Raw genomic sequence first — 25,845 nt, forward strand, 5'->3', positions numbered from 1 at the left:
GATTTTCCCCTAGATGTGGTGGTTAGCACAATCACAGCAAGAACAGCAAGAGGGTTCGTGGATCAAATCCTGTTTGGGGCCTTTCTGTGTGGAATCAGTATGGTCTCTTTGTGTATGTGTGAGTTCTCTCTGAATACTTTGACTTCCACCCACAGTCCAAAAACATGAATGCTGGATTAATATATGATTCTAAATTGACTACAGGAAAGACCGTGTGTGGTTGTTTTCGTGTTTGTCTCTGTATTGACCCTATGATGGACTGGCGACCTGTCCAGTGAGGGACAACAATGGTAGGACGGTACTGCCTCAAAGGGACGATGTGAGAGGAGCGTCACTCTCTTGGATGGCTTTGAAATGCCTCAGTATATCTTTGGAGGATCTGGAGGAGTTGGCTGGAGTAGAGAGGTCTGGACATCCCTGTGGAGACGGCTGCCTCAGAGACCTTAATGAAGGGATGGATGGCAACAGTGATGAAAATCATGGTTTTCTTTCCCGTTATGCCTGCCTTCATTTTTCACAAACACTGCTTGCACTGATGCAGTTTTTTTTTTGTAAGATATTTCAAATCTGAAGCCTCAGACTTTGCTGGACTTTACTGTAAGAAGATTACTATATCATTCGTAGTGGCATAGTATTTATGGTGAAAAAATAACCTAACATTTAAAAAGGTAGGAAAGGTTATAAAACTATTTGGAGTTTAAAGTTGTGCACCGGAACCTGTTTTTTCTCCTCACCAGTGTAGGGCCATAGAGGAGATAATGGTAATCAGGGAATAATCTCTATTAAAGTTTGCTCTCCCCTTGACCTTTGAGTGCTTGGCTGTGAGCATCAAGCCATTGGAGAACCGCAGTGGACTGACACACAGAGAAGGTCAAGAACGCATGCACATGCATAACCACCTCTGTGTGTTTTTCATACCCACACAATGGGTGGCAGTGGGGTTCCCCTGCAGCTGTGACCATATGATTACCGGTCTTCCCACTTTATTTCAGTGTCAAACCAACTGAACACACAAATGCAAACACTTAAACATCCCCCTACTACAAAGAACACACATACACTTGCACCATGCTGCCATCCGTTTAGCCTCAGCCCCGTGGACGCAAACTGCAGGAGTACCAGGGGAGAGAAGGGGGAGTGCAAACAAACTCTCCCCAGGTCCAGGGCTCCGGTTTCAGCCTTCCGTCCGCCGTAGCTGGGGGGCCATGGGAACATGAAGCGCCAGGGGCCCTGTGTCAATAAGGAGCAGTGGTTCAACACAATGAGGGCCTGCCTGCAGACAACACCGCTGACAGACACCCACACAAAAGGGCCTGTGAATGGGTAGGAGGCTTGTGCACAGACTCACGCACATGAACACACTCTGCAAAAGAATAGGGCATTGTGGGTCTGCCTTCAATGCCCATGTTTGATGACTACTTCTGTGTGTGTGCACACGTACGCTCATGCACGCAACAGTGCTCATGCCCATGAGGAAATAAACACAGTATAATAAACTCTCAGTACAGCGTGTACCACAGAAAATGTGGCAAATACGTATCAGTAGACCGTGCTGTGAATGCATTCTTTGCATTGGTTTCAGTCTGTTTTTAGCCATACTAGTGGAGTTTTTTCTGGATTCTGTCCTTCAGATAACATTAGACAAATTGTCACAGAAAATCGTACCATCAGATGTGTTAATCCAACAGAATAGAAAACTGTGTGATTCCAAACCTGCTTGTTGACAGTTAAAAATCGGCCTTTTAATGGAGGCCAGGGGCAGGATGATTGTATCTGTTAACGCAGGTTTTACGCCATGTTTACGCGACCGGCTGGAAAAGGCAGAAGGGATTTTGTTGCATGTTTGCATAAACATTGATAGTGGAACAGTGCTTAAACAGTGATTTAACTTACTTTCACTGCATGTTGAAAAGTCAAAAGAGTAATCCTAATCTAGAGAAAAAGCTAAATTATTACTTTAATCTAAAGCTTGAATAAAACACTTAAACTGGACAAAACATTAACTGATTGTGTGCATTCTGACAAAAAGCCACAGCACCGCTTTAAACAGAGGCACAGTCCACAGGCTTACAACAAGTGAAAACTCACAACACCAGTGTTCGCAGATCCATATTTCATCATGCATCAATCAATTACTGCATTTGAACAACTGGAACAGCATGGGAACTCTGTTGGCTTATTGACTCTGCAAAGGGAAATTCAAAGACAAGTGCTGCCACCTGGTGTCAGCCAGTATAAAGATCTGGGGGCTTAAACCAGGCCCAACCAGCAGGTGGCAGTACTTTTTGACCTGAGAATGAAGTGTAAAAAAAAAAAGATGAATAAATGGGAAAAAAAAGGAATAAGTCCATTCATCAGACATGTATTTGTGTATTCCCGGGAGTACATCTGGTATAAGGAAAAAAAAACTAATTTGCTGCCTTTACATGGTCCAAGTCATGTAGGCTTCGGTAAATCTCTGATAACATCACTTCTTCACCAGGAATGAGGTAGTCTGACGGTCTGCTGTTTGTCACACATTGTTATCTCTCAACCACAGGTGTGTCAGCACGAACTATGTCACGTTGCAGGCTGTTATTTGCAGTTTAGGCAGTTAGTGGACAGCGTCTATGGCTTAAAGACGGTTTAATTCACGGCACCTAAATTTGTTTTGCCAAAAGCGAGTCACTCAAGGTAAAGGTGCGTTCAGGTGTTTGTCTTCAAACAATAGGTTTTTTTTTGTCAGTCAGATACCACTGCTGCCTTCACCTTTGCATATCTTTGCTGCACCAGACTCAGGGTCCACATGTTCATTATCTGTCTTTTCATCTCTGCGTGTCCCTCTGAATATCAGCACAAGGCCTCGTCACTGCAAATGGTTCATAGTTTACAGTTATGTCTATTAAAGATAAGGTGAAGGTAATCATAAGCTGGTTCAGTCTGAAGCACTTGCCATAAAAAGCACTTGATGCTCTTGGTTATAAACAGATAGTTTTTTGCTTATTTTTGCCACTTGGAATCGATCTGTCGATCAGTAAGAGCCTCAGGGCAGGAAAGAACGTGGACAAGAGGGTTAAAGCAATATCAAAGTTTTATTCGTAAAATGTAGTATAGAGAGGAACAGTAGTACAATTCAGACAGAAAAAAGGAGAATGTAGTTCCATCTTTGAAAAACCTTTGATAAAAACGTAAAAAGAGTAACCTGAATTTGCTTTGTGTTCGGAGGGCACTGAGGCGCGGCCCGAGTTTTGCATCACGGTTAAAGTTCGAGAGAGAAATTGAAAAATACAACCTTCTGCAACAGCGTAAAAAAATACAGCTGGGGAAAAAAAACCTCTGCTTTACATCTGTAGTGTTTTTGCTTTTTCTTATTTTTCGTGTGTGTTTTTTTGTCCATATAACAAATACAGCATAAAATCTAAAATGATACATCATAGTTTTGAGTTTCATTCATTACAGTAAAATCAGTAGGATGGTAAATAGTATCAAAAGAACAAACATGACAACAAGAAGGTGAGATGAACAAGCACACAGCGTGAACGGAGAAAGCGGAAGGTTAAAAGTCCACGGAAATAAACCACCATGGCAGGAGGTTTGTAGCTGATTCTCAATGCGTTCCATTAAGGAAATCCACTAGTTAAATAATATATTCTTCATATATATATATATATATTTATCTCATTTATTCTCAACATATATCCATATATATATATATGTATAGAAAGATCCGCAATATAACCCCTCCAACAGTGACTTGAAGATAGAAGTGACACAAAGAGGATGAATATTTTCTATGACTCAAAATATATCTTCGCAGAAGGAAGTTACACATCTTCGGTATCATTAGCACTTCAGTACATACTGTATATTCCACTGCATACGAACAGATACTGCTGTTCCAAGGTTTCGACCCGCAAACAGTCCCGTGTTTCTTTAGAAAGTATGTGCTGAAACGAATAAACAAACGGAGAAAGGGGAAAAAAAAGTCTGTGGAAAGAACAAAATCAAACAAAAATATGTTTCAAGGGTAAAGTGAATGATTCTGTAGCATTAAAACATTTCAAAATCTCAACAATTACAGACACGAGCAAGGATTTTCTACACTAAGCAAGTATTCACCTGGCTTTTCTCATACATTATATTTCAACAATAATTAAAAACAACAATTTTGGTTGGACAAATAGAAATTAACAGTCTTGATTGCATTTTGGAGTCTATATATATATACACACACATATGTATATGTATGTGTATATATATATATATATATATATATACACACACACATATATATATATATATATATATAAATATATATACAATATTAAATAACAAAAACTAAACGTCTAATAAAAAAAGTTGCGCATTGGAAGAAGGACAACAGTTTTTATATAGTTCCATTCAGACCCGCTTATTTGGGACACAAAAACACAAAAAGAAAAAGTTCTTTTCATGAACGCAAAAAGTAAGTGCATGTCTATGAGGCGCCATAGAGCTTCACTTTCTGTGGAACAAAGTGTTTTCTACCTGGCAGACCTAATTTAAAAAAAATAAAGAACAAAAAAAAAAAAAGGAAAAAAAATTTCAACCGATGACATTTCTTTATACCTGCCATAAATGGAGTTCTTTTAAAATGAAAACATCGCAGACGGGGATTTCTGCACATCTCTACACACCCCCACTCCCCCAACCCCCCTCACACAACCAACGTTCAAGTGATTTTCATACATATATATATATATATATATATGTATATAATGTGTTTACTTTAAACCTCAGTACCAAATATAAACAAACGCATACAGGTATTGATGTCGGCTTAGGTCCTCAAAATGTCAATCAATTACAAGTAGGCTACTGCAGGTAGTTCTACAAAATGGTATGTGTCTGTGTGTCTTTGTGTGAGTGTGTGTGCATTAAATAAAATAAAAAGCTTAAAAACAATGGCAAAGCATACCTGATAGTCGCCGTAGCACAACAGTGTTCTATAGTTTAAGCTGATTACATATGCATAACTGAGTCAGTTTAAGCTTATATATAGCCTGTAGGTCCAGTATTTTTGCAACGAGCATTACAGCACCAAACGTTTCATCATTTGGCAAAATTCAAGCTTTAAGTGAAAGTCAAATGCTTTTTGTTTAATAATAATAATAATAATAAAGTGTTATTGTGACGCCGTGATTTGTATAAAGCTAGCAATAACATTTCCCCTTGTACTTTCTCTTTTTTTTTTCTCGTTATATCATCTCCCCCCTCATCCCACCCCAATATAACAACAAACCCAATGTGTTTTTGTTTTGTTTTTTTTGTAAATTTTACCTTTAAGCGTATTCAGTAGTTTTTTTTTTTTGTTTCCTGCTCAATCTTGGTGTGCGGTCTGTTTGGCACAATACCGCAGCCCTCTTAAATTAATCATAAATACGGCTGCGATACGTTAGAGTCACAAAACAGATTTTTTGGTTCCAAGATTTGTGCAGGGAAAGAGAGAGAGAAAGAAAGAAAAAAAGGACAAGTGTAATATAATATTTAGCGCATCTAAACAGGATCTACAGAGCACGTTTAAATCTTCCTGTGGACAATAATGCTCTTCTTCCACGTACTCCTAACAAGCGACACACCGTCAGACTGAGGAGAGCGGCGGCAGCAGCAGCAGCGTTTACTGCGCCTCCGCTTGCTCGCAGACAAAAAAACCCAACAGAAATACAAATTATAGCATTTGATAAGACCATAATAACCTCTCTTCATAAATTAAATAATTAACATTTCTTTGTTTAGATGATTGGCCTACCTCAACTCCAAATTTAAAAAAAAAGAAAAATTACAACACCCTGCCCCCCCCCCCCCAAAAAAAACAAAAAAAAACAGGAAACAAAAAAATACATCACCAAAAACCTGATTCGTCATATTATTCGTCGCTAGAATCGCCCTCCGCTGGGCCCAGAGTTGGACACATTTTCAATAATAATAAAATCTGTACATCTTGGAGTTCCCACTCTTTCAAAGCTTTACAAAAGAGGAAGAAGGGGAAAAAAAAATCCATCTTTGTTATATTCTTGCACAATTAAGTAACCTCAAGGTTTGATAGCACTTTGGAGTTGATTGTTTACCAGCTAGTTTCTGTGTACATATATATATATTAAACATCAACCTTTTTTCTTTTTTATTTGTTTGTTTCTCAAGCTTGTTATATTTCTTAGTCCTCTTCTGGGGCAGCACCAGCGTTGCCCTCGCCCCAGTTTGATTGGTCATTGTCGGTGGGCTCCTCCCCTTCCCCGTCCTCGCCTTCCTCCCCGTCGAACTCTTCGTCGCGAGGGAACTCCATGCCCTCCAGGCCCTCCTGAGTGGCCTGGTGGGAGTCGGCGCAGTCTGCGCACACACCGTAGCGCCGCGAGCCGTGACGGATACCAACGCTGGCCGCAAGCATGAAGATCTTCTTGCACACCATGCACTTGTATTTTTTGTCCTTCTTGTGCACCTGAAAGACGGGAAAAAAAAACGAGAGGGTCAAGGAGATGGGTCGAAGATTGACTTGTATCTAATCATTACAACTTTAAAGGCGTAGTTCACACTATTTCACTTTTATTTAAAGCTGCGTGCATAGTGTCACAGATTGGGCACATTAACTTCGGAGACTCTTATTCTAGCAGCCTCCCTCTGAAAGTAAATTCTACCACTACTCCAGGTAAGCAAATTCTTTATATCAAGACAACTAGCAGCTGGCAAATGCGCTCCATTTACTGTAAAGACATTCGAGTTGAATGTCATTTTCTCATCCAACTCAAACAAGAGTATTAGAAAAGAATGAAGCTCCACAAATATTTCACAAAATCCATTTTTGAAACCTCTCAAAGTACTCTGGACATCAGCTTAAGATTGATGCTTTACCAGGCAGAGTCCCAATAAGGGTTAGTTTGTGTCACTCAAGTAAGGTTTATTTTCCCCTTCAACCAAGACAATCATGGCCTCTGGGATGCATTATAGAGAACAGAAATTTGATTCTATTCATCTCATTTTTCATCAGAAACCGACTCGTTTCTGGTGATTTTTCTTAAAGACGTGTAATCTTTGAAATATCACTATCCTAAAGGAATCATAAGGCCACTTATCTTCAAGCACCTTTGGACATTTCAGTATCCCGGGTTTCTTTCTGCAGCAGGCACATTGGTTTGTGCTAAATGGTATGTTTAGCACAACAAAACAGAAAACGGGTCTTTCATGGCTGCTGCTGCCGAGTTTGGGGGTTCAGAAGGTTAACAGGAAGATGCTCATTTCCTCTTTCAAGACGAGATGCGTCCAAAATAAAATCACTTAGCATCCTTATCTTTATGACAGTCAACAGAAACCCATTTTTTGTACCACTTTGAGTGACTCCAACACACTCCCCACATTAGAAAATGTCTGCTTGTGCACTCACTCCCTTCCAGCAAAGCTGCCAGATGCACAACACAGGGTGGTGTGGAATGAAGAGATCGTGTCCAACACGCTTGGCAGGCCTTAGAGGATGCTCCTCGCATGGTGGTGAAAGAGAAGAGAGGAGAGGAGAGTGAAAGTATGTGGACTCACCAGGGAATGTCTCTTTACGTGCTCGCGGCGGGTGAACAGCTTGCCACAGATGTCGCAGCTGAATGAGCGCACACCTGAGTGGATGATCAGGTGCCTCTTGAGTGTGCGCCGGTGCTTGGCGATGTAGTTACAGTGGGGGCACTTGAGCTTATTGAGGGCTAGGTGTGAGGACTCACCTGAGTAAAGAATAACAATGATACAGAAGCAGAGAAAGGTCAACAAGAGACAGTATACACTTAAAGAGAGACATTAAAATCCACTGGAAGTTACTTTCAACTAATAATGCTCAGACGGAACCAGATCATTATTGTGAAAGCCCCATTTCCATTCGTAGATCTCTTATGATATAGGGGTGTGTCAGGAACAGAGATTATTGAACTGGGATGCAGCGACCGTTACTGCAACCTCATACCACAAAATTTGATGCATCAAATATCTGGACAAAGCTGCACAAGGTCTGATCATCTGCGAAGACACAAACGATAACTTCACAACCCTTCTTTGGCTGTTGCTAAGTAACCGCTGTTTTTCTACAAGTCAATTTAACGATGGAGGAGATTTCACCATGGCAGGGAGGATGCTCAGCCACGTTACAAGTGAACGCAAAGCAGCAAAACAGATGGACACAAACTCTAACTTGTGACTCGCTCATCAAAACAATGAAATGCAACAAACTGCACTTGAAGCTGCATAACAGCCTCATGCTAATTAAAGTGTTATAACTCAAGAAGTATTAACACAGCTCTGGCTATGATTAGTAACAGGTTTTTTTTTCCCTTTCATTTTCAGTAATATGCTGAAACTAAATCCTAATCTTCTTGTAGATGAGGAAAATAAATACCCTCCACTAGCTTTATAGGGATGTGTCAATCACAACAGAACAACAACAACAAAAAACCACATGTTTTCCTTTAGAAAAGGCTCCAGAGTGATAGTGTTCGTGTTAAGACAGTGGGGTAACAGGGCCCATCCCTTTGTTTGAGCCAGGGAGCACACAACAGAGGCGTTGTCACGGTAGGTTGCCAGGAGGGAGGAGGGGGAAATGTTGATGAGAAGCAGGTCACCTGCTCATTGCCTTTGTGTGTGTGTGTGTGTGTGTGTGTGTGTGTGTGTGTGTGTGTGTGTGTGTGTGTGTGTTTTAGACAAGGTGAAAAGAACCTTGTGGAGGTGAAACAAGCTGGTAATTTAGTCTTAAGAGGTAAAGAATAGATTTTTCTTTATTACTCATTATTGTTGGGAAGAGTAGAGAAAACTGAAACAAAAAAAGTAATAAATAATAAAATACATTTGTCAAGATAAACCAGGGAGTGATCAAAGTTCTTGTCTTTGTTGGTTTTATATTCAACCTCGCAGTAAATGTGACTGAAGTCTCCTTTCTTCCATCTAATCTCCAACCAACCCGCTTACCTAGAGATGTATAGTGTGCCATTTAGTTAAAAAAAACAAACAGAAAAATTGAAGATGCAGCATGTTTATCAATAAAAACTAAAGATTAACTCTTTCACTATTCATCAGTCTAGCAATCCATTTCCCCATACCCACTCCAATCTGAGCAGCAACTTTTAATAACTGTGCTATATATGTGACCCCTTTGTCTGCAGACAGATACACAGCCTGGATTGCTCTAGACGATACTCCACTTATGCAACATCTTTCTCTTACATAACAGACTGAAGGGGGGATAGCTGAAGTGTTCCACTACAGTTTGTAGAACTTAACGTCAAAGACTTTTCTTTTTAGCACAATAAACTCACAGCTCTTTAACAGAGCAGCTACTGCAGGCGCATCGTTTTTGGTTGTGACCGCGTTATAGAACGATTGAAATGAAGCTCAGGCTTTGTTCTATCTATTTTTGCAGAGGAAAATACTTTGAGGCACTTGGATTATTTGTTAAAACTTTCCAGGGGTTTTGCCCTGTTGTGAAAGTCACGGTGCACTGGGGGAAATGTTCCCTCTGAGAAAGTGCCTGGATATTAGTTCTTGGGATATTCCTAGAAACTGAGGTGGAGGAGCGCCTCGCGAGAATCTCATGCGGGTCAACCACACCTTTAAAAACTGGTTAAACACGATAAACGTAAATAGAACCTGGGAGCTTCTCTGCTAACTTGTCAAACGAGGCACGTTAAATCGATTCCCCATACTTATTAGAAAAAAAAGTGCATAATATTAAAGATTTCAAGTTTTTCTCAATCATCCTATGCTGACGGTTTACGGTGTAGTCTAGAGAGTGGTATCTTACCATTCTCCCAGGACTCCCCTTGCTGTAAGTCTTGGATGATGCTATACTGGATCTGATTGGCCAGCTCTGGGAAAGGGGGGGAGGGGACAAGGGGAGGGAGAAAGAGAGATGAGAGGTGGTTGAGAGCCTGAGGGGTGCACACCTCACAATGTCTTATGTACACAACTAACCACCCCCCAACCCCCTACACCATACAATGGAAGGTTCATTGAACAACATAGGCAAACACAAACTCCCGGAGCCCTACTGTATGTAAAGCAGCGCGCTTCAAAAGGCCCCAGCAGCAAGCTAACCAGGCTTCCAGCAGGGAGGGGGTTAATTAGAGAACGACAGAGTCGAGCCCTCACACAGGCTCATCTTACACTCAGCTTTTGTAAGCACCTGTGTGTATACTCTTCCCAAAGCATCAGCGCTTAGTGCCCATTAAAGACACGCCCCTCTGTGTGTGTGTGTGTGTGTGTGCGTGTGTGTGTGTGTGTGTGTCCATTCTCTCCCTAGGTCAATATTTGGAATGGTGAGGACAGCCCCACTGCATTAGAGTGGATTAGGGAGTGAAGGGACTGCCAGCTTTGCACCTCTCAGGGATTGGGGGGTTTTATTGTGCGTGGGTGTATTTGTATGCACTTAAAGACGGGTGTGCATGCAAATGCATTTCACCTGCTCGCTCTGTGTGTGCGTCTGTGCTGCCTCCAACCTTTAAACAGTCCAACAGTCTCGTCTGGAGGAGACCTATGGATTTAGCGGCCCAGTGGAGGGTTCTGTGTAGTAAAAGCAGCCAGTGATGGCAAAGCACTTATATCCTAAAAAAAAACACTTGTCACTTTCATCCGTTCTTTTTAACCAGACTCTAACGCAAACGGTTTCCACAGCTGTGTTTTTGTAATTAGAAAACAAATATCAAGGGGTGTTTGGAAAAAGATCATCGTCCTGAACTATAGGACGATCCGACACTTTTCACCACATTTTCAGACTGGATCAGTCAAGAAGATCAGCTTAATTATTGTTGGCAGCCCTGAACAGTTAATGTGATGAACAGCCTCTCTGAAACAAGGAAGGAAAAAAAAAAAAAAAAACTAAAACAAGCACATGTTCTTCTTTTTTTTTTTTTTTTTTTTTTTTTTTTAAAGGGTCGAAAAAGCCGCCGAAAGAATGCCACCATTTGGGCTACTATGTTTCCATCCTTGGAGCCGAACCGCACTGATCAAACGGAGGCAAAATGAAAGCCCAAAGCGTGACATCACTGTGGGAAACTGGGACAGATAATAATGCCCGATGACTATTCACAGACTCAAACATAGACATGAAAGGGGGCCGTCTAGTTTTAAAGATCATCTCATCACAAAAAAAGTAGGTGTGTATGTGGGCAGTTGTCCCTATGAGGAAAATGGTGAGCTGTGTTACCAATTAGTTACAGATTGACTAATTACTATATGCGTTCTCTTTACCGCTTTGTTATAAAAGCATAACCACCGTTTGAGAGATGGTGTGACACATTCAGAGAGAGTCACAACAAATAAGCCCTGTACGCAGTGCAAGGCTAGACAGTAGAGAGAGACTGTGGGAAACGCTGTCACAAACTGACAACACCGACTAATAACATTTTGTCTATAAATGGCACTGGACAATTGGGTCGAAAAATGGCTTTCATAGGGTTATGAGTGCTCCAACTTTAGAAAGGCAGCACACTTACACAAGGATTTGTAGACTTTGGAGTAAAACACTGAGCCAAAATATCTGAACGCGCTCACATTATTTTCCACAGAGGAACAAATGAAATGCATATATATTAGTCAAAGTAGTCAAAATAAAATAACCACTGCTCACGCTTATCTCTGTAGATATAATTCTCGTTACTCTTTGCCTGCGTCTACTTGTCTCAATGACCAGTCAAAAGTCCATTTCTCTAATATATATATATAAATATATCTGAAGAAAAAAAAAAAAGTTGAGACTTTTGTGGCCTCTTTCCCACTGGACAAAAAAAAAAAAACGCTCAAGTTCCCAAACAGACTAAATGTCAAGTGTGCTGCATTCTGGACTGCAACATTTTTACAAGCTGAGAAGTCTCAAATTGAGGCTATGAATCTGACAGGAACCCAAAAAGAAAAGAAAAATAGATGTGACGGTCGCAGTTTACAAGTCCACACAGTGGCTGGTAGCTCACTTTCAGGACCTGTATCGTGGACACAAACACGGACAGTTCTGGATACCACACCATGAAACTGTAGTTGTTCAATTATCGTGGTGTACGTTTCTGCAGAGAGCAGTATTCCACACAATGATCACTCAAAGTCAGCGAGCAAGTTGGCAAGTTGGTTGCTCACAGCAACCATGACATTTACGTCACTCAGACCCCACTAGACACATGATATAAAAGGGAGCTTTTCCACCCTAAGCTGTTCCAGTGCTGGTTCAGAGCCAGTGCCTAACTTAGAACCAGACCTGTTTTGAGCAGCAGAGCTCAAAAGACTAGTGCTCGGTAGTGCCAATTCTTTGCTAAGCTAGAGCAAAGAACCGCTGATGTCAAGGATCGGGGGCAGGGTTAGGGAGACCGCCTGACAAACTGAGATTTTTGGACCACCATGTTTAAAAATCCAGAGCCACAGCACGTTGCTGGGTGTTTTAATATCACCAGCTGGTGTACAGATTACACTCAAAGCTCGGATAAAACTACCTGCACGCGTGTCTGCTGGCTTCGCAAGGAACTTTTACAAACGGTTTTTATAAACTAGACTGGTGTAAAGCAAATCGAGACACTGCGACCCATACAGATAAACCGTCACTGTGGTCCACAAAAATCAGAATCTGGTAGTTTTCAAATATCTACCAGTCAGTTAAAGTGGCATAATGATGCTGCTCTGGCTGTAGAAAAATAGAGCAGTTCATAGTCGGTTTTCTGTAGATCCAACTTAGAACTGCCTTTAGCACCAGCCCTGGGACCACTTTGGTAAAAAAGGGCTGCAAGTCCTAAGGAGAATGTTTTTGTTCGTTAGTTCGATTACTCAAAAGCTGTTTGACGGATTTGCATTCAAATTTGGTCCACACTAGTATATAGTTGAATGCCCTTTGATATCATATTGGTATAAGCTTAAACTCAGTCAGCACTACATGCAACGCTACTGACAAAAGATTTAAAACAAACAAAAAAAAAACACTACTTAAAACTGAAAAACATTACTGCTCTAACCACAAAGACGAACACATTTCTTATGTTTGACTTTGTTAATTTCTCATGACTTTAAAAAAGCAAAACCCGCACATCAAACAGCTCTGGGATCATTTGTAGCACATTTAAGCCCAAAAACTCGTTGAATACGAACACTCGGATGTTTTACAATAGGGCCTCCATTAATTCTTGACTTCAGACGTAAAGTAATTGTAGTCGTAGGTAAATCTGTTTTGGGAAAAGCAGCAAACATAAAATAAGAATCACTGAGTTAAACAACAATGTGTGAGGAAAAGATGGCTGAAGACTTAGCTCACTTGCAAATAAAACTATGTCTTTAAGAGAGTGTCTCTTAAGGCTATTACAACACACTGGATCACTTCATACACACATTAAACGAGCCCGAGGAAGAGTTGGAGGCACTAAGAGCATTCAAGTGCATTTAGGTAGGCCTGGGGGAAGAACAGTTTCCCCTGCTTCCTTCATTATCCTACATCAGGGAGGGCTTCTCACTTTGGTACACACAAAAAGTAGTTCTCTTCTTCTACACACCCTGTGTGCCGCACAAATCCCCTGTCCCTGTCCATACCACTTCACTTAATATGTGATATTACTATGGTTATATGGAGTGCAGCGCTTAATGGGACCAACAGAAGGAGACGGCGGGAGCTAAGAGAAGAGATTACCAAGTGCACTGCTCTGAATGTGGATTGGATGATGGATGGAGCAACGGATAGATTAACAGATAGAAAGATGAAGGTATCACAGAGTAAAACAGAAAGCGAAAGGATAGAAAGGACTGAGTAGTTTCTTTTGGTAAGAAAAAAAAAAAAAGCAGATTGGAAAACCGAAGTGAGCACCACTTAAAAGGTCAAAGGGATTCTATGCTTCGATTTTTATTTCTAAATGAAATTATCTTTTATTTCTAAGACATTCTTCCTGACTGCAAGCTGGAAATGTGCACACGAATACTCCTGATTATAGGAGTGTTTCCCACTGTGGGCAGTAGCCTGCCTTTGACACGATTAGACGCATTTCACATTAACGTAGCAGTACTGTCCCTACATTTATTTGATATTAAAAAGTAAAAACACTGAGCACTAATCCTCCGATTTCGTTTTGTCCAGAATCGATTTGAATAATTCTTGCTTACATCAGATAAATACAGATACATAAAGCACTTCTGCACATCAGCAGCTTACTGACGCACAGACAAACGGACTGAATAAGGCAAGATCCACACACCTTTCATTATACTTCCATAACAAAGGCTAACTCTGCGTAAGTGCTGATAATAAGAGTGAAGATTATTCTAAGGTCTGTTAATCTCCTAGTTGCAGTCCCTCCTATCATAACTAAAGCTGTTATTATAAAATGTTGGTGTGTTGGCAATGTATTCAATTAGCAATTTCCTGAATTTGATATTTGTTTTCCTCTTAAAGATAGAAATGTATACAATCACAGTTTGTTTGCTTGACATCATTTAGACTCACATCATTGAAGAAAATAAAAAAATTCCACCTCAGTTCACTTAAATTTAGCTAACTTAGCAACTTTGTCAGTATTTTCACAAAACTTGGATCCCTTTCAGAACCTTTTCGTGACAACAGACGACCAGTTCCCAGTTTGGAACGTGTACAAGCCTCTTCTTCTACTCTTAAAAACATTTTATGCACATTGTAATGACATTCATTACATAGCCCTAACCGACCCACAAAAGCAAGCACGACATGCGATCAATTTCAGAATAGATTGTTTGATACATACATGACAACTCAAATATGCTGATTAATCAATTTGTCTTTTTTCCAAATGCAAAAGTAGAAAGTAAGGACAGGAGCGTGAATGAGGCATATGGCAGGGAAGCTGTGAGTTTGTCAACTTTGTTATCCAACCTAACTACTTATTGTTTCTATACTGTGGCAGTAGATTAAGACCAAGTCTGCAGGAGTTAACCACAATGCATCACTCAAGTAACACATGGATGCACGCAGTTATACGGGTGGAGCACAGAAGCCTTGCTTTAACTTCTATTGCTTCATTCCAATTTTGGAGCCAGAATGATCACAAAAACATTGACTGATTTTTCATATCACCGCATTCCTTTTACAGCTTTTATGATTCTTTGAGTATCTCCTTGCCAAAGAAGATGTTTGGCAGAATTAGTCAGCATAAAATGTTATTACAGGCACCCCTTAATGATATGCTTCACCGACCCTTCTTTGACCCCAGCCATTGTTAAGCTTTATGTACTAAAGGCTTATGTACCAGAGGCTACTTAAACATGCAAAGCGTGTTAAACTGACTGACCTGCAAAGAATGCTTGCTTGGTGCATCTAAGCAGAGCTTTCCCATACATAATGTTGGAAAATAAAAATTTCATGAGACCATACGTGCAGATGTTAAACTCAGCGATGTGTTGATCACAGGCCACAAAGATTTTGCATGCATATTTCTACACTCAAAAAGAGGCCTTTATTTGTGTATTTCTTATCCTTATAGGAAACCTCACAATAATAGTAATCCATGAGTTAATTGTAAGAACCACTATAAGAAAAAAAAAAAAAGAAAGAAAAAAACAGTTGTTAAATGTGCATCTTACCAGCATTTTCTGAGAGGGAGGAGAAGTCCTCTCTGGGGTAGGAGGCAGACGGCTGGATAAACATCCCCTCATCAAATCCCTCTTCTGGCTCTGGTGGAAAGTTGTAGACGAAACGCCGCGTGGTGCTTGTTTTTTTCCTCCGCCCGCTTCCAGCCACAGCATCCGGTGCTTCTCGCTTTATTGCTGCAGGCGCTGCAGCGGTGCCACCTGTGGCTGGCTCGTTCCAGACGAAGACCTGCGTCTGGGCACCTGCCATCCGGCTGTCATTGGCATCAGCTGAATCAGACGAGTTGTCATTGTGGTGCGTCCAACTTCCTGAGGCTCCAGGGGTCACCAGGGCACAGCCCTCGCCCCCAACCACCGTCACCTCTATATCATTGGTCTCTTCTTTCACCCTGCCATTTTCGTCGTCTTCTTCCATTGCATCCTTTCCTTGGTTGTTGCTGGCCTTGATTGATAGCTTTGACAGGATGCTGGTGGCCCAAAAGTTGCTCGGCTTCCGGTCCAGTCCTCTCTGTCCCTCTTTGGTCACCATTTGCCTCTTGTTGTAGTCTACCACCACTGAATCTGGAGCCTCTTGCTTGATGCTTATATTGAGGGCATCCTTTATAAAAGCCCTACATGACTGTACAACTTCTGTCATTTGGAGGTAACTAGCGACAGACATCACCTCAATGGCATTTTGGCTTGTGAGCAGCAGATTTCCGGAATAAAGAAAGTCGAGGATAACCGAGAAGCCCTGCACAGCAGCAACATCCAGGTGTGTGACAGTGGCTTGGTCCTGGGCCTCGCTCTTGGTCAGACAGTAAAGGGTTTTGAAGTAGCGGCTGCCTGCTACCAGGATGTTCTTGTGTGCGCGGAACACCTGACCCGAGACGACGATGTTCACGTCACAGAGGATGCCACTTTTACGTTGCTTGTCCAACTCCTGCAGAAGTTGGTAACAGTAGGAGTTCTCATTGGATTTGCTGCGGTAGTCTTCCTCTAAGCAGTTAGTGGAGGGGCTGGTGTTGTCCAAGGGCCTCACGGTATCCTTATAGCAGAAAGGGGGAGGGGAAGAAGAAGGAAAAAAATTATTGCAGGAAAGGTGCAAATGTAGCCAGACACAAATAGGTTTTATCTTGTGCAAGTCTGTCTATACAAAAAACATAAACCCCTCGACTCCCCATGAGACACCATTAAACCTGCTCAAGAGATGAAACAGGTCTGACAGGATTCTGTTGTTGGGGGGGGGGGGGGGGGGGCAAAGAAGGCTGTATAACTTTAAGGCTGGGCACTAATTATCACAGTTTCCTTGATCTAACTTTTACCTCAAAACTCCTGTAGAAATTAAATAAATGAATGAATAAATGAATGAATAAATAAATAATTAAAGGAATAAAAAAAAAATACTAGATATTATGAGCATGTCATCTAATCTTGAAAGTCGGCATAGACTTTCCCCATTAGGTCGCAGTCACTAAAAAATGATTTTGTGCATTTCCCAAAATGCATTTTTGGAACCCATCAGAGCTTGTTGCACTCAAATAGTTTAAGATGAGACAACAGAGCTGTAGTGGTAGGACAGCGCACCTGATCACTAGCTCAAATATGGGCAACAACAGTTGGTCATACCTCTGAGTCACGAACAAACACTGAGTTCTGTGTATGCTACCCTGCAAAAGCCGGAACGTGCTACTTTGCAAGCGCATTTCTTTAGATGTCTGAGGGTACACACAAAAAAGGCTCATCATCAGGATCCTGCACAACGGCTACTTTCATGCGTTTCAAATGTTACAAGGCAACAGAGAGGGTACTGGTTTTATCATCTTATAATGCAGATAACTTCGTAACGTTAGTTTTACAAGACCAGTCAAAGATGGCCTTTTTTTTTTTTAATAATTGATACTTTTGTTTCCCCCTCCTTTGGTAAAACTGTAAAATTGGCTTGCATAGAAATACTTTTAAACACTTTTTGCATCCAGACAGTTTAACTATCTGGGGGAGAGCTGACAAGTGTTCAAACAAAGACACAACCTGGCTGTTGCATTGGAAAGGAATTGGCAAAAGCAGAGAACTACACTTCAACACATCCCACTCACCAGTGTATTCCCACAGCAGGGGAGGGGGAGTGAAAAGGCAAAGGGCCAGTATGATATGAAGTAAAACAGAGGGGGAGTATACATGTTTGCATTTGCGTACTAAATACACAGTGCCATTACAACCCCCATAGATTGGGTTGAGGTAAATGCAGACGTGGTCATAGTAAATGTAACTATTAAAACCAAGAAAAAAAAACAAAAAAACAGTGTATGCCAGAGCTTGTAGATGTCAATACTTTTTTTCCCCCCTTCTACATAATACACAGAAGCAGGGCATACATTTCTGGCTCATTTTGGAATTGCACAGCAGATGTCCTAATCCAGAATAATTCACGTTGCCCAAGCCCTGCATTTTTGACCCCAGCATCTAGTCCACACACACATGCGTGTATACACACGCAAACCAAGCTGCCTACATACAAACACACACAGCTGGGGTTTCAGTTTGAGTAATTCAGATTAAATCCATTTCTCTGAGGTCCCCACCCAACCCCCACCCACTAGTCCCTCCACACAGCCGCTCTTGTCCAGGGCAGCCTGGGCATAGAGGACAGTATAGGGGGGCTTATCATCCTCTGCCACAGCTGGAGGGGGAGAGATGGAGAGAGATGGGATGGAATAAAATAAGAGGCAGAACGAGGGAGCGATGGGGCGGGTGGATGGACATGGCTTTGCAGATGACAAAATGATAAAAGGATGCAACGACAGAAAATATTAAGAGACACAAGAGCTGCATTCGAGTGATCCGATGGAGAGAAAATAAACAAATAAATGAAAAAACAGGGGCTGACAGAAATAAGTGGAAAAGGAAGATGAGAAAGGATTGGTGCACAGAATGCTAACACACATACAAAAAAAACAGGTTGAGGGAGCGAAACCTTGAGCATTGCAAAAAAGGGCGGAGGAGAAATATGGAGCGGAGGGGGACAGAAAGCGAGCTTGATAGAGAAGGAGTTGTTGGGTCACCCCATTTTAGTCTTCACAATAGCTCGTGTTCTCCCCGAGGCTCATTGTCCACTCACTGTGGGCCTTTGTGAAAAGGCTCGGCACTCACTCTCTTGTTACACAGCAGCTCCCACTTGCAAACATAGAAAAAAAAAAGCCATGGTGCATGTGTGTGAGCCTAAGAGGCTGAGGAGAGGGGGAGAAAAATGATTCCATAATATACACATCAAAGCCTCTGGAGGGGTATGGTCATCATGTTGAGTACTACTGTGTAATATATTTGTGTGGTAAAGGAGAGTGAGAGGAATCAGACATGCTCACAGGTTAGATTGTCAGTACTTGCACTCTGCCCCCCCCCAGAAATCTGAAAATATATTAAAAAGTGGGTTTCAGAAGCCATGAAGACATGGGTATTTTCAGACTCTAGCCAACAGCTAGCCACCCCACCTACAAGTATCATGACATCCTAAAGCTTTTATCCAGGTGAAGTGAGGTGTGTGCGAGTGGAGTCAGGCTCTGGCCAACCTGGTACTGGATGAGTTGCTGAATACTGGTCTCATCAGCAGCATCATCCCCTCACCAGATGTGCCACGTATGAGCTGAGAGCTTAGAGAACCAGCAGATCAACCCTGCGCAGCAGATGCTGGAGGCAAAACCTGCTTGAGCCAAGAGAGAATGTGGGGACAATATCAACCTCCCCCAATAATGACGTGGCTAAGTCCTTATTTGTGCCAGAGATTGCAGGGGTGGAAGAATGAAAGGCCAAAAAGAGTGCAGAATCCAAGAGGAATCCTTTGATCTAGGTCAAACATGAAAGACTCAAAATCAAAAGTGAGCTGCCAATAGCTTTTGATTTACAGGTGGATTAAACAAATCAAGATGGCCATAAATTCAAGCTTAGAGTTGCACCGACTACAAAGTCGAGATACACTCCAGCTTAAAGAAAAGACGACATCTACAAAATAAACCACAAACCCAAACAAAGTCCCAAGGCCAGCAGACGCATGACAAACATTCAGACCCACCTCTAACAGATCATGTGATACAACTTCTGTCTACCCATGCAACATAATGACCCACTGGAGCCAGTTTTGTTTACCTTTAATGCACACACACGTTTGTGTGTGTGCACAAAAAACACATCCCCTCACTTGTACCCCCACTGACAATTAATTCAGTCCCATGACCAGCCCAGCCCTGAGGCCATCTCCACCAGGGTCTCCCTGCATCTACAGCATCCTTCATTTGGCCCCGGCCCCCTCCTCACCCAACCCGTCTGTCCTCTGATGCTAGAACAATATCGCAGTGTGCATTTGGCCCAAGGTGTGGGAGGGCTGAACCAAGTGTCTCCCTGCCTCCTAACAATGCTAAAGAGCCAGGGGGTGTCACAAGAAGAGCTCTCAGCGAGAAGAATTCTCCCTCTGGCTCCACCCCACCCATTCCCTTGACCTGTGGCCCCCAATAAACATCCCATCTATCTGCCAGGCACCAGGCTGCAGTGCGTGCGTCCCCTTCCCCATTTGGGGAGACTCGCCAACAATGAGAGCGAGTTTTAACTAAAATGAGGGGGTGAAAAGTAAGTTGTGAAGGTGCTGATTATATCTGAATATCCTTTCTGAGAAACGGGAGTGGTAATCTTATCTTGCATACCATAAAATAGACATGGAAGAAGATATTTTTCATTGTCCAATAAATGAGATGTGCTGACATAAATTAACCAGCCCTACGACAAGATAATTTCCCTTGCTAGGTTTGGCTAGCTTATTAACGTTTATAGATGGGGATTAGTATTAGTATTTCATGCTCGAAAATGAAAGCACAACTGGGGTAAAATAGAAACGAGGCAGTATGTGGAAAGGCAAGTTGTGGAGAACTGAAACCAGTCTCGTGACAATTCAATGCATCTTTGTATGTTACGGTGCAGATGAACAGAAATGGTACAGATATAAAATAGAGTTTCTGTGGGTGGCCGCAACAAGGGGCTACTCTGTGGCAACTAATGTGGGTTTAAGACATGCTTTATTACCATGCATCATGCTCCCATCAGGGGGGGTGGGAGCTGTAAGAGTAACCAATTTTAACTTCACAAAATAAGCATTTCCACAAAGAAAAAATTATTATCTTGGTCTTACATGGCTGATGTCATATTTGATTTAAAAAAAAGAAAAAAGAAAAAAAGGCTGCTTTTGCCTCGTCATAATCTTTTACCAACGAACAGGATAAGGAGCAATCGGAGCACAAGACAGCATCGAGAGAATTAAGGACAACGGCCCCCTTCTCCAAGGATACCCACATTTACTACAGCTGCCCTAGTGTACTAAGGCTAATTGAGTTAGCTTTAACAAATGCAGCCGAGGCCTGACAAACATCAGGAATGGGTGAATAGAACAAGACGCTGCCTCATAACACCATAATTCCCCTTTAATGTACTACTTCACAATGCAGTAATGCTTATAGTAAGGCTCATTATCATCCTAACCGTTTTGTGTGTCACATGAAGATTATCATTTTAATTAAAAGGTCATATTAAGACCCATCTAAAATGAAGAACATGAAAACTATACCAGCATAAATGATTCTGGACAAGACAGAATTAAATAATTTCCTAAAAACTAAAAACCCAAGCAATGAGCATTTAATTTCCCAGATTCTAAGTGAAGAAACGGGTTGGATTGCCTCTTCACATAATGTATGGGGTCCTTGTTGCTAAGGAAAAGCCACACCAAGCCCCTAATCCAGTCTTGCTCTCCTTACCAATTAGAGATGTGTACAAGTTAGAGGATGACTTTAAGTAATTCTGATTAGTGATTGCGTGTACAAAGGAAGGAACTAAATGCAGTAGTGAAATCCGCTTCGCTCACAAATTAGAGTCAAATAGCACCACGCTCTTAATTCTTCTGACAGCTCAGACTATTGTCAGGATATAAGGCAAGACACTGTAATGTAGGGAGTGTGTGGAAGGCTCACTAACACCAAACTGTACAGGTAAGGTTGCCCTCCCCATTTTTATGAAGATGTGATGTCTATACTGTAATAAAATTAATGAACCAATAAAAAGACGTCACACACTTCAGTAAACGCACAGTTCAATTACAAATCTGGCTTATGTGTTTTGGATTAAAAGCATTCAGTATGCTGCTAGTGTCAATAACTTTATAGCTCCCTTAGGCTTTGAGTAACCACATAATCTTTGCATGTCAATGAAATAGAGAAAGGTCATCTCCAATTGGTAAAACAAGTCGTTTCAGTCTTGAGCAAATAAGATCAGTTCTTAATAAGAAGATATGACACAAAATGATCACATCAGAGCCTGTGAACCCAGGAATGCAAATGACAGGCTCAGATGATGCTGTGTCATACTGTTTCTGACTAACTTTGCACTCATACCTATGCAAAGGTCACCTCTGGGCAAGCAAACTGTCAGGTTCCAGGCAACATGATTTACTCTCCTCCTCTTGTCCAGCCTTGCAAGTGACACCATCTATGGATTTTGGGGGGTCATTCTAGCACAATGCCTCTAATTTAGCTCCCTAAAGGGAGGAGGAGGTGGAGGAGGAAGAAATGCGCCAGAGGTCACCCGTGACTGCAAGGCAGCAGAGCAGCATGAAAGGCGGGGGGTTGGGAAGGGGTGCGGTTCCCCAAAGGCTGCATGGGTCGAGCCCTTGCCATTGTGTGACCTCTATCAAGCTAGCAATCTAGACAGCTACTGATACAAATAGAAAGTATTCTGAAACACAAGTATTGCCTAATAGTTGTAGATTAACAGTTGATTTGCAGATGCATTCGAGTATCCGCCTCCAGGTTAGCTGGCAGGTGTCAGACAGGAGCAAGTCTGTGAGCGGAACTTCAATTATGAGTGGACAGGCACTAAGTCTCACATCTCAACTCGGTCAGGAAGATCCGTGTCACATACACTTATAAATGGCAATGTTTTGCTATTCTGTTAATCCCTAGGCTCGGAGGGGGCTTTCCACTACCGTCAATGACCATCTACTTCTGGCCATACAGTAAAGCTACAAGCTGCTAGTACGCTAGGCTAGTTGTTAGCTCAGGTTAGCAGGCTGATGCTAACTAATTAGCCAGAGGAAGGGATTGTGAAGCTTAGGTAAAAGCCTATTTTCGCCTTAGTTGTATTTTAGAAGTTTAAGAAAACGCTATTAAAGACCATAAACACAAAAACAACTGACATATGGCATGGCAGTTGTTTGACAGGTATTTCTTGTTACGTAGTTAGGTAAACGAAAGCGAACAGCGCCAACGTTACCTGTTTGGTGGGGTCATTTCTCCCGTGCTCAGAAGACAGGTGATGTCTCAGCAGCAAGGCCCGTTTGTAGTTGCGACTGCCTTTAACAAGCTCGTCGCTGTTTTTAGTGGCAATGTTGTGACACCACGAACAAGACATGAGTCCCGTCTCCTGGCTAAATCTGAGCCATGGAAATTCTTGCAACCACGAAGCGTGGAATAGCGAGTGTTTCTGAAGCAGCGTCTGCGGTCTCATCTCTACCCCAGATTTCCTGGAACCTGTCTCGCCTCCCCTCGCAACGCTTCCAGACTCCTGGCCGTCGGTGTTGTTGTTGTTGGGACCGTTCCCCGCTGTCCAGCTACTCCCCTCCCTGGACCCGTCTTCCACTTCAACCGAGCCGACACGATAGTCTCCGTCCCCGGCTGCCCAGCTCCCCCCTTCCGGGTCCTCTTCTTCCTCCGCCTCTGGTTCCCCGCTATCGCTAACAGACCCAGCGCCCTCCACTCTCTTCTGCGACGGTCCTTTAGCTCCCAGATCCCTGTCCTCCTCTTGATCCGACCTATTCCCGTTAAAATGTCGGTCTTGACAGGCCGGGGCCTCCCAGCTGTTACAGTTCCCCCCACCGATGCCGCTGGAACCCGTTAACCCAGCTAATCCACCTCCTCGGAAAGCCAACGACCTGCGATTTCTCTCACCGGACATTTTTCTTAATATAAATTACAATCTTCACTTTCTCAACAATATTCTCCCTACGACAAAATAATGTATGTGTAAACGATGTATTTTCCGAAAGAGATGGACCGTCGTCGCTTCTTTTCTCCGCTTGGCCCTCCCGGTGAGAGTATGTAGGTTATGCGGAAATAAATAAAGGTTTTAAACGCATAATGAATTTCAGGGTTCTCGCTGCGTCCGCGCAGGCCCCGCAGAGGTCGAATGGCAACGACTTTCCTCCCCACAATGCACCTCGACCAGGGAAAGGGGGGGCTGGAGAGGGAGGGGGGCCGGCTTTTAAAGGAAGATGGGGGTGCTGTTGATCACCAAGGGGTCTTTTGTGTTTGAGGGCTGCACCCATTTTCCGCATGCTTTTCATCTTTCGGCTTTGCTTGTTTTCTCAGTCCATAAATGCCGACTTGTGTGCCCCACTTTAGCACTTGTGCTAAGCGCTGAGGAAATAAAAGTCATATGATATTTCAACAAGAATGCAACTGTGCAGTGCAGTGTGTTAGGCTTTCTGTTTTGAATTTCTACTTTATCATACAGCCCGTGTATATAACATACACACATCATATGTAACAATTAATTATTCATATGAAATAAACCGGCGTCTTACAAAATGAACAAAAGTGTAGGCTATAAACATATATACAGAAAGTGCTGTACATATACGTCAATTTAGATGATCAATGAAATATTAAATAAAGCTTTATTAACACTTTATTACAATAAAATGAGAATATGTGTATCTCACACTTATGTGTAATCTAAGTAAAGAGGGCATTTAGTTTAAGTGTATTTTTTTTTACTTTTATTTTTTAAACCTTTTAAGATAAGAAATAAACACATATCCTTTTATGAATTCTAATCATTTGTATCCGAAACTGGTATCGTCAAGAGATCGCTGAGTTATTATAAGCCCAGAGTGAGGAATTCTGACATATCAACACGTTTCTTGAGCCTTCTTGTCATCATGCTGAAGTCCAGCAGGTGGCACTCTTTCATGTGAGCGTATCTCTTTTTATCTACTTGTACGTGTGTGTTTTTTCATATCCCATGTTGGACATAGTTGGGTGTATAGTTTCACAGCTGCCCAATTAAGGGCTTTACACACTGTGTGTGTGAACAGGAGTGGGATTTAACTATGGTTCTGGTTACAACAAGGCGGAGGGTAATAGCCTACGTCCCCCCTGCGATGGGTAATTCCCAAGGGGGTGATAGAGCTTATGTGTACAACTACTGTGTCTCTTTATTTCTACAGCTCATGGGCGCAGCATATCAACACGGTGTCACCATCGAATAAAGCTAAAGAGTTACATGCAGAGAACAGTACAGCACAGGTCTAATATACCACGTTAAGGGGGCAAATCTTGCAAGTATTTATGATTGATAACCATCTGTACCTCTACTTGTTAGTGTGGCGAGGTGCGGTACCTGGGTTGTGTTCAAGACCTATAGGTCCACTACATAAGCTTGAACGTCTGTTATCTCTTGCCTTTCCAGTACCATTTTCTCCAAGTTTCAGGGGAGTTCACAGAAACTTTTCTGGCATCCGTTAAGTTTGGCAAGCCAACTCTCCCTTAGACAATGGCTGGATTGTTGGATTTTGAACGTGTGGGTTTTGGGACAGTTTTGGGCGATTATTGATGTAGTTTTGCCACAATTGAACTAACATCAGACCATCTTTGGTAACTTTGATGAAGAAAATGATATTGTACGTGAGTTGATGAATACAAGTATTTCATGATTATTGGCAAATTTAGCTGCAATACCAGACTGTGGTTGTTATCAGCACTTACACTTAGTGTACTAGGGCCGGTTCTGGTGCATAGTATCTATAGTTGCGCAGATTTTTCCATTCATCCCATTGTGAGGCCAATTAATTTTGTATGGGTGTGTTTCGATTAAGAAAGACATTATTCAAAACATAAATATATAAATACAGACTCGCTGGTTTCACTACTTGAATGTTATCAAAAACAACAAAGACATGAGGCAAAACAGAATTGGATGGCAAATACTAAAATGTTATCAATAATATAAGATTTATAAAATCAAAATTATACTTCCTGTTGGTATGCAAAAGCTGTATTCTAAATACGTTTTTATTTATTTGATTCTATCTTTGTTTACAGTTAAAGTGGTGTATTTCATATGGACAATATTTTGGTTTTATGTGGTTTTAAATTTATACAACCCGAGAAAAAAAAAAGTAACTTCCTCACTGGAGTACTTAACCCCGTTTGGCTGTGATTGGGATCACAAACGTTATCTTTTAACACACTTTTATTTGTAGTGCGCCTTAGCTGACAT

At 41.9% G+C, this 25,845-nt stretch overlaps 1 protein-coding gene across 2 annotated transcripts; it reads right to left on the bottom strand.

Annotated features, from left to right (window-relative positions):
* Positions 1 to 3,052: 3,052 nt before the first annotated feature.
* On the bottom strand, positions 3,053 to 23,761 carry zbtb10 (zinc finger and BTB domain containing 10). Of its 2 annotated transcripts, XM_075449222.1 has the most exons (5): positions 22,840 to 23,761; positions 15,550 to 16,582; positions 9,782 to 9,847; positions 7,543 to 7,718; positions 3,053 to 6,454 (listed from the first exon to the last, which is right to left on the bottom strand). In XM_075449222.1, the coding sequence occupies exons 1-5, from the start codon at positions 23,518 to 23,520 to the stop codon at positions 6,173 to 6,175; spliced, it is 2,238 nt and encodes a 745-aa protein (XP_075305337.1). In that variant the 5' UTR covers positions 23,521 to 23,761; the 3' UTR covers positions 3,053 to 6,172. The 2 variants fall into 2 exon arrangements, with proteins under 2 accessions (XP_075305337.1, XP_075305338.1); XM_075449223.1 differs by lacking the exon at positions 9,782 to 9,847.
* Positions 23,762 to 25,845: the final 2,084 nt, after the last annotated feature.

This window comes from Odontesthes bonariensis, chromosome 18 (genome assembly GCF_027942865.1).
Source record: "Odontesthes bonariensis isolate fOdoBon6 chromosome 18, fOdoBon6.hap1, whole genome shotgun sequence".
Lineage (NCBI taxonomy): Eukaryota > Metazoa > Chordata > Actinopteri > Atheriniformes > Atherinopsidae > Odontesthes > Odontesthes bonariensis.